This window comes from Chanos chanos, chromosome 3 (assembly GCF_902362185.1).
Source record: "Chanos chanos chromosome 3, fChaCha1.1, whole genome shotgun sequence".
Classification (NCBI taxonomy): domain Eukaryota; kingdom Metazoa; phylum Chordata; class Actinopteri; order Gonorynchiformes; family Chanidae; genus Chanos; species Chanos chanos.
The window spans coordinates 38,080,001-38,090,000 of NC_044497.1; the positions used below are offsets into that span (position 1 = coordinate 38,080,001).

The 10,000-nt window shown below is 38.3% G+C and overlaps 1 protein-coding gene across 1 annotated transcript in view; it reads right to left on the reverse strand.

The window, feature by feature from the left end:
- Positions 1-4,506, reverse strand: part of syt2a (synaptotagmin IIa) — an 8,286-nt gene extending 3,780 nt beyond the window's left edge. Inside the window, exons 1-2 of the mRNA XM_030769010.1 lie at positions 4,311-4,506; positions 3,748-3,908 (exon numbers count right to left, since the gene is read on the reverse strand). Coding sequence (XP_030624870.1) covers positions 3,748-3,908; positions 4,311-4,506 — 357 coding nt within the window. The remainder of the gene's footprint in view (positions 1-3,747; positions 3,909-4,310) is intronic.
- Positions 4,507-10,000: the final 5,494 nt, after the last annotated feature.

The following is a 10,000-nucleotide window of genomic DNA, read 5'->3' on the forward strand; positions in this document are numbered from 1 at the left end:
CATAAAGCACTAATCTTGTTTCTAGACATTACATTTGCAGTTTCAATTTTAGATGTAGTAGGATCATTTTAGGAAGGAGTTCTCAGGGTTCTACACTAGGAAAAACTTTGTATACTAAATGCCATTTCTTGCATATTTATGACACCTCAGGCTAGTATAAAAGCAAGTATAAAAATAATTTAAAAAACATACACACATACACACATAAAAAGGGCACTCAAGCATAAAACTATGTTGTATGTCTCTCAAGCAATCATCTATTCTGTAGTCAGTCTACAAGTGTACCCACTACCTTCTAAGGTAGCTGATTACATGTTACGTAACATATTGAGAAGAACAACGACATGCATTTCAGTCATGTTAGATTAAAACTCAATTAAAAGTAGATTAAAATATACTCAAATGGCTCTTCTTCTGCTTTCTGCTGAGGTGTTTTGAATTGCTGAATGAGACTAATAAATAAGTAATAAGTAAATATTTATGAAAAAAGTCAGGGTTATGAATAGCAGCTTTTATTGTTACACCCGCAGCCATGTAAAAGCACGATCAGAGAGTTCTCCAATCGTTGTCTCAATAGGTGTAAACTTCTTAATTTGACACGAAAGTGTCCGGAACAAAATTGTATTTTCAAAAATTGGGATAGGACACGTCCCTACCAGTTATATAAGAAGTTATGCCCATGTTAACTCTGTATTACAGCCGCTAACACCTTAAGAGATGTTCTACTTTCTCTAAAGTTTGTTCTCCAGCTAAGTTGTGTTTCACAAATGCTCATGTGTTGTCTACAGTGTATATTAATGCATGCATGTAGTGTGTTACCTGCAACCATCTTTGTATGCTTGAAAAATAATTCATAAATACAAGCCATTGTTTTAAATGTGAAAAAAAGAAATGAAAACATCAGCATGCCCTCTGCCTGTAAAAAAATAAACAGATACTTGAATAAAAAAAATTAGATATTTGACTCTAAAGAAAAAGAAAGAAATCAGAGTATCTATAGTAATCATCACATGCTAAAACACACACATACACACACACACACACACACACATACACACACATACACACACACACACACACACACACACACACACGGACACACACTTTTCTTATTCTTCATTTAGCGCTGTAAAAGCTTATCATTCGTGCATGCCAAGCATCAAAATGCAAAGTTCTAAAATGATCAAAAATCCTCATAGTTTTCAAAATTCCTATTGTGACTTCACTTCCAAAAAGGTGCAGTAGAAACATATGATGATCAATCATTTATCAAAAAATAATGCACAGTGTTTACAATTAAAAGTATCAGCCAAGTTGGTGCTCGAAGTTTTGCTACAAAACTTTGGTGGTGGAGAGAATAAATAGCATCGCAATCATGAATCATGCTACCTGGGAAAATTCCATTTCACACCATTCAATACTGCAAAGATGGCAGATGGAATAAGAACTGGTGAGGCAGAAATGATGCCGATAACTTTACAAATATAAAAATATTACATTGGGTCCATTCTGCAATATAGCGTAACTGCATTATCCTTCATTAAATGAATTCATCAGATTAAATGATGTGGCCCAAATAATGTCTTGCTCTTTTTGTTTGCTCAAACAAACTACCCCATCAAAACACATGCCTAGACCTGAATCTTGGTTTCCTTTGCTGGGGTAGTGCTCTAAAACAGAGAGAGGTGACTTAGCATGTCTGTAAACATACAGATAATAACAGTCCTTAAAAAACAAAAAACAGTCAGGCTACAGTCTGAGGTCATACTCTCCACCACCAGTTTAATCTCAGAGCTCTGCCTTCAATTTAAAATTAAATTTTTTAACTTTTCTTTCCACTCAATGGGCCATCTAAGGAAGGTTACTCTCAAGTCAAGTTGTGGTCATTCACCAGGACTGTATCTACTGAAAGGGTATGATTTGGTGTTTGTCGAGAGTACAGTTTCATCTAATCTTGATCCATTAGCGAGTTCCTTCAACTGAACTAACTGATAGTGGATTCTCCAGATGAGAAGCTTGAATGTGAAACTTGAGAAAGACCTCCAAATGAGGATTTCTACTGACAAAGTATGTGTTTCTATACAGAGAAAATCTTGAAAGAAAATGTTTTATCAGGGACAAGCATCAAGATCTCAAAAAGATAAAGAAGGTTCCCATAGACAAACAGCCATCATACCCTTGAAACATGCATGTTAGTGAATATACATGTGTTGGTTTTGTGCAGTCATTCAAACTCTTAACAGTTGGATGAGTTTCAGATCATAACCATATGCATGTACAGTCCCCTACCCCCACCCACCCCCACCCCTTTTATTTTTTTAAATCGTCATTCAGACGCAAATGGTTTTTTTCTTCTCTTTTTTTTGTCAAAACATAGCAAGGTTTGGTGCGGCATGTCATATCAGTGAAGTGCGAAGCATCTAGATTGTCCCCCTAGTTTCTCAAGCATCGCAGCATCCTTAGCATCCTGAAAGGTTGCAAGACTAAGAGGAAAAGCCATAGCACTCATTCCCATAGTCCCCCAACTAGACCCCCCCCCCCCCCCACGCCTGGACCGCGCTTACATCCAGTGGACAGAGAGGGCTCCACAATCATTGCTCAAACCTACCGTAGCCAGAGAAGTCCACCACAGTCAATATACACGGAGCACACATAAGACACAGAGCAGGAGGAATAGAGGGATAGAGAGATAGAGAGAGAGAGAGATTGAACTCACAGCAGACAACACAGAAGGAGATTCACAGTAGAGGCAACAGAATACACGTAATCGACATACATGGAAAATGACACACAGTACATACACCGCTAACTCTTTTTTTTTTTCCCCCACAGAATCAGCAACAAAGACTTTTAGTTCTGATGGATAACATAGTTTTATCTTGTGTTAGACTAAGCGACCTGTATTACATAATGATTCAATTGCTTACTGACATGTAATCAGCTTTCGGTCTTCAAGACAAAATTTACAGGCAATATTGAGTCTAAGTTCATTTAAATTTGTGTTAAAAACATTATTTATGCATTGTTTGTATACATAAGTGTGTTTGACTGTTAAATTACACTAATTTACGCAGCTGTATTTCCCAGTGTGCTCAGTGCAGAATAAGGAACATGTGTCATTTTTCATTCAGACCCCAAAGCAATAGAGTTAAATAGCAAAAACATTCCTCTAAAAAACAAATGATAAGAACACAGCGAATGAAAGACTGAGGAGATATTTGTCATGTAGCTATTCGGCTCTACAGACCATAGATGACGTGCTCCACTAAATTTTTCATTTCTCATGAATATTAAATAACCAAAAAATCATTTCAGAGCTCTACCATCCATTTACCTGACCTGAAAACTATATTGAGAATCTGTGCACTGCTGTGTGTGTGGATATGCATGTTCACGTGTGTGCGCGTGTGCGTGTGTGTGTGTGTGTGTGTGTGTGTGTGTGTGTTCATTTATGCCATTTTCTTTATTTCTTTAATTGTTTGCTGGTTGGGCTTAGATATGTGTGGTGGATATTGCCTTTGCAGCATTAACACCTGCTGACTGGAGCTATCACATGAGGAATGAAGGGTTAGCACTATAGCTAACTGGGATGCCTGCAGCATCCATAACAACAGTAGAGCACGTCGTTTTCTACTGGAGACACCAATCAGTACTGCATCCTGATTCTGATTTTGAAACTTTACTTTTTGATATTAAGTAATGAGCGGAACAGTTTTGCATGATAGCATCCCCCAAAGTTGGCCATACCTCTCCCCCCTTCATGTTCTTCATGCCCATATCACCCTTTCCTTTCTTTCCTTTCTTTCCTTTCTTCTTCTTGAAGAAACACTTCTTTACAATACAGAAACAGCATGTGACAATCAGCAGCACCGCTACCACGGCTATGGCAATGATGGCCCATGAGGGCACTGCAGGAAACACACACACGCACACACACACACACACACATACACACACGTACACACGCACGCACGCACACACACACATACACACGTACACACAAACACACACACACACACATGTACACGCGTTCATACACAGAGAGAAAAATAAAGAGAGAGAGAAAAAGAGGGAGAGAGGGAGAGAGAGAGCAGTTCATTTCACACAGTTATGGAGATATTTCACCAGCATCATTAGGAAGAAAAAGTCCATTTCCATTTCTTCTCCTTTTGATCAGTGCATGAATAAATTAATAACGTGTATGTCAATGTGTAGTGGTGGAAAGAATATTTCATTTCAAGGCAGCTGGTGCTAAGATATTTTGCTTACTCGACATTCATCCAAACAAAGCTGACATGGCTAAAACTTACATGGTAGCTTGTCAATCTCATTGAGGAATTTGTTTTTAATGTCCCCAAAAACGTCATTCTTGCTGACTGGCTCCTCAGACTCTGTGGCGTTGCTGGCTCCCGTGGAAACGACAGGGGCCATTGTCATGGCACCTGCTCCGGTTGGCTGTGGACCAACCATTGCCTCAGGTTTTTTCTTGAACAAGTTCCACTTCATCTTATCTGGCTGGGCGTTTCACAGACTCTACAGAGAAAGAGAGGTAGAGGGAAAGACAATGGTCCATGAATGCTTCCAGAGCAAATATGACCTTGTTACAGCCATCATAGAAGTGTTTCAAAGAATTATCATCCTAATCCCATGAGTCCAAGGTAGCAATGTATCATATAGGAAACAGGACCCAAGATAGCAATATGTAGTAAAGTCCAGTTGTCTGGTTGCTTAGGCCATAAACTTCAGTGAATGATTCTCCTCTGGAAAAGAAAAACCTGCAACAGGCAGTACTGTTGGCACAGTGGCAGTGTTGCCATGGTATAAGGGACATCAGCTTTCAAGGAATATTACAGAAAAGTGATACATTTACAGTAAATGCCCTTTCAAAGATAAAACATTGCAATTTCATCATCAAAACCATATCTTTTGCATTCTCACAGAAGTTTACTGCAAAAAATGCAAATCTTGCATTCACAGCGCTGTAGCATACACCAAAGCAAAATCACAGACAAAAAAATGAGCAGAGCACTTTTTACTTAATCAGAAATGAGTAGCAGGCTGAGTACTGCTCGTACAGACTCTTCTTTCTATCTGAACTCCTCCTCTGTTCAATGAAAACAAAAAGTGGATTTTCTGTGACATGTTGAAGAGAGAGGCCCAATATTGATGTAGTAAACGACTAAATTAGGAGGGGCCTGAGTGAACGGAGGATAATGAGGAGTTAGACTATATGTGATTTCAGTAAAAAAAGAAAGAAAGAAAAAAAAAACAATGACATGTCCAAAGAAGAGGATTTCTCAGTTCTAATGCATCTAGTAATAGTGGAAATTCTGTCTGTCTGGATAATTTGGCAAAGCTGATGGCTTATAGGCTGAGGAGTTGTGTCAGTCATGGCTGAGGTCTGGTTTGCGATGTACTGATGGGGAACAGTGGACAGATATAGTAAATTATACATGTTGACATTTCTGTAAGATTAAATGCTTGATAGCACACTGAATTGAGGACCACCAATACAGCACTTAACAACGCTTAACATCTGTCAACAGCGGAGAGTCTGTGATCACATGCTGATCCATGTGATATTACCAAATGAGATTGCATTTCCATCTAGTTATAAATTAGTCGATTAATAAATCAAATATTTAATTCATTTTCTATTATGTTCTTACATTTACAAGCCTTTTTCTCTGTCAGGCTGTCTCAGCAAAACAATAACAAGTTAATGATATTTCCAGAATATTTATTCATCCTTTTTTTTAACAGCTCTTGCTTCATTTAGTTTTATCATTATTCTTTGGTGGAGCATTTTCACGGTCTTTGACTACATGACTTCTGTAAACAGAAAAGTGTAAACAGCTTGGCACAGCTTAGACTGAACACAAAAGAAAAGTCTTAAGTATTAAAAATTGATTGGTGGCTTTACTATCGACAAACCTGGACAGTGCTTTGCTTGAGGGGTCATCTCGTTCGCACACAGAAAAAACAACCATCCTGCCTTCATACAGTAAAACATGGTACATATGGTAATGGTATTAGGAGGTGTAATAAGAATGCTATTATACATTGTAACAGTGTAGAATGTATCATAAAGGCCTTTGACTTATGTGAGATAAATTGAAATCACCCATGAGTAACCACTGACTTACACAAGCAAACAAATCTAAACCTTTAGACTGACAGTAAACGTGCCTGCCTGCTCCCCCAGAGACCTAGGTATCAGTCATGCCACACTGGTGTCAACAGTGGGACAGATACATCACAGCCCCCATACATTAATTACACTGATATGACTGATGCCACATTTTTCTGAACATTACCTCAAAGTGCCCCAGTAACTATGACAACTTTGTAACATGTGTTATTCAACAGAGAAAAGCATTTATGAGAGCTAATTTATATGGTTCTCCAACAGAAATTTTGTGGTTGCACTCCTCTGTCTGAAGTAGAGTGTGATCAGTGTGTTTAATGACTGTTGGACTCTCACAGCTTGGGACTGATGCCCCCATTTGCTCTGTGTGTAGACCTTGGCTGAATGAGATTAGGAAGCAGAGAGAGAGAGAGAGAGAGAGAGAGAGATGCTGTGTTTTATTTGTTTTTACTGTCCTCTCGGGGTGACCATGAGAGATTCAGAGGACAAGAGCCACTCTTTCTGTTTATAGTGGCCATTATCTGCGCTTTAACAACTGTTCTCACCAACTCACTGAGACTAAATTTGATGAATGCTGTAGTCTCTTCCCAGCGGAACCTAAGCATAGAGACAAATGGGTATTTATGCCTTACAATAGAAAAATATTGTTTTATATATATGTGTGTGTGTGTGTGTGTGTGTGTAGAGTAAATTGGAATTTCAAAAAAAATAAAAGAGTACAGGTACTGGAATCATTACTGTGTCAACCACTGTAGGATCTATACTATATGGGCTTTCAGTGAACTCCATACCATAAGGTCACATCCACAGTTGTAGTTTCTTCTCAGGAATGTCTAAGATCATTTGTATGTAATTCACATGATCCTTGTTCACCCTCTTCAAACTTCCCATGACTTTGAACTCATTAATGATCAGAGAAGAAGGAAAGAAGAAACCAAATAAGAGAGAAAAGGGGTTACTGCTCTGAACAGTCTCCGTGTACAGCAGCACAAACATTATCAGACTAATAGTTATGAACAGGAAAAGTGCTGTTGGGCGCTGACCAACAAATATTTCATGCATCACATGAATAAAAACATTACATCAAGCTTAGTTTTACAGGGGTCATTGTGCTTGTGAATGCTAACATCACTTACAATCACTCCAACAGTAAACTAAAAATTTTCTCATTTTTTACATTTGCATTGCTAATACATATATATTGTCATATCTAATATAATTCACGTCAGTTCAAAGTAATGCAGACACTATTTGCATTCAGCTCTGGTATGATTTAAACGTGCTGTGGAATGTTGATGAAGATCTTTGTGACATATCTTTTTTTGTCTTCTCTCATGTCCTCTCTCTGTTCCACCGCAATGTGTGATTGTGCTGAACATCACTAACATCAGACAGATATTAGTCGGTCCCTGTTCCAAAGGCTGGTACTAATAAAAGAGTAGGTCAGCTCCTTTTATTCGGGTATCTTCAGCAGTGTCATTTTCCCTTTTATGAAATCTTCTAAAATATTTCCATTTTATCAGTTACTCGTGGTGTAGAATTCATTGAAAAGTAACCTTTACAGGCTGAAGGATACAGAAATTGAGAAATCTACATAGAGTGGTGGGAAAAAAAGGATAGACTTTAACAAACAGATCAAAACCCAGTTCATTTGAGTAAGTCTGAGGGTCTTTGTCACACAAAAGAGTTACAAGTTTTAAGTGCTTTGCAACCATAATACGAAAAAGGGAAATTTTGAGACTGTGATTGACTCAACATTGACCAGCCTATTTCCCTCATTACTTCAGGGGAATCTAACAAATATGCTGCAGCAGTTCCATTACACAAGAACAAGGCTCCTGGAAATAGACTAATTAGAGCTCGGCTGTTGGATGTCAAAGACCCCTGGTTCTCCTCCTTGTCCTCACAAATAGCTCCCACATCACTCCACACAGCTTGGAGCCATATGCTGTGACTCTCTCTTTTGTCCACTTCCTTTGTCAAAGCCTTTAGCACCAAAATATGAGTCACGGTATGCGTTTCCTTATAGCTTGACATCTGTTTGGTGGGATTTGTGGCTGGCTATTTTGGTGGGATTTGTATACAGCTATAACCTCTGCGCTGAAGTCGCTGAAGCGGTAAATGAAAGATTCTGACCAGTGGTAGAGTACAGCAGGCTAAATCCACAGAACTGCTGCAGTCAGCACTTGATATGGTTGACTGGGTTCCCAGTCATGAATTTCTCTTTTTGTGATAGTTCAGCACTAGTTTCAGAGCAGGATATTTCAGAGACAGGACAAAAATCATTTTTCTCATTAATTAATGAGCAAAGAACACATGATGCAACCTCAGGATGAACCAATTAAGCAGAGAGAATGTACAGAAAGGTATAATACCGTTAGTACACTCTAATTCCTGATGCATTTTGCTTTTTATTTTAGTTCATTTCTTCTTTGAATTTCAATGTTTGAATACTGAAAATGAATTGTCCCTACATATATTTTGGTCTTTTCCTGTGTTTAAATCTTTTGATTTCCTCATGTTCTTGCTATTGCTGTATTTGATGTACATATCTCTGTATAATCTCACTGTTCAACAGGCAAATTACTGTTTCTCTCTCTCTCTCTCTCTCTCTCTCTCTCTCTTTCTCTCTCTCTCTCAATCTCTCTCACTCTTTTTCGCCTCCCGTATCAGTTTCTTGTGTTTCTGGTAGAGATGGTTGGCCTGGCAGAGTTAATCAGTGGTAGCAGTCAGTGAACCGCCAACGTAAAAGTCTTCCAAGCAGACTTTATCTAAGGTCTAATCTACAGCTTTGCTGCTCTGTTTAGCCCCAGGGTGGGTAGTCCTCCTCCTGCAAGCCTATGCAAGACCTAGCCTCAGCTATACTCGAACTTGTTTTCACTTTTATGTAAATGCTCACAAAGACAACCTATTTATGTAATAAATTGCATAATTCATCTGAATAGCATTAGGTGTGCTTTTCATAGGTCATTTTAGTATTTCTGGTTTCCATTAATCTATTTCAAGTTATAATTTAATTAAAACACAACATTTAATTAATGTCTTGAGGGCTATATACCTAAATGTGTTGAACTAATAAAAAAACTTTCTCACTGAATTTTTAACATAGTGATTAAAATACAGTTTAATTCCAAGTTCCAAGACAATAATTTGGGGCCTCTGTCACCAAACATATTCATGCTGCCCGTTCAGAAACTGCCACTGCTTCCTGTTAATCCAAAACTGACCACCACATGCCCAATCAGAGACCATCACCATATATCAACCAATGAGTAACCATCATGAGACCCACCTTATGCAGAAACAAATCACCACAATGCTACCCAATGACAACTTATCCTCCACCCAATCAGAGACCCAGATGAATATTTAGTTCAAAATCAACAACTTCATCATAAGAATCATACGTCTATGTTTGACTCTCAAATATTAGCTCAAAGTCACTAACCTCTCCTCCAGTCTGAGGCTAGAGACGCACCACAAAAGAAAAAGGAATCCTCTTGGGCCAACACAAAATAAGTCTGCCTGTGTTTTGAAATGCAAAATCATACAACGTTAAAGTGGATTCTCATAATGCCCATGTAATTATGATAAATGTCTTGGTACACCCTGGGTCTTAGACACCTCTAAAAGGTTTGGATCATGAAAGATCTAAGTGATCTAAACTCATCCTAATGGTTATCCATAAAGTAACAAAGAAAATGGGAAGCTAAATATGCTGCCTCCAAAACGTCTGAAAGAGAAGCCAGTCGAGACATGCACACCATTATGTTATCTCTCTGTTCCCTCTTCTTGTCTTGCTGTCCTCTGGAGTGAGAAATCTGTCATTATTCTAGAAAGAGAATAATTTAT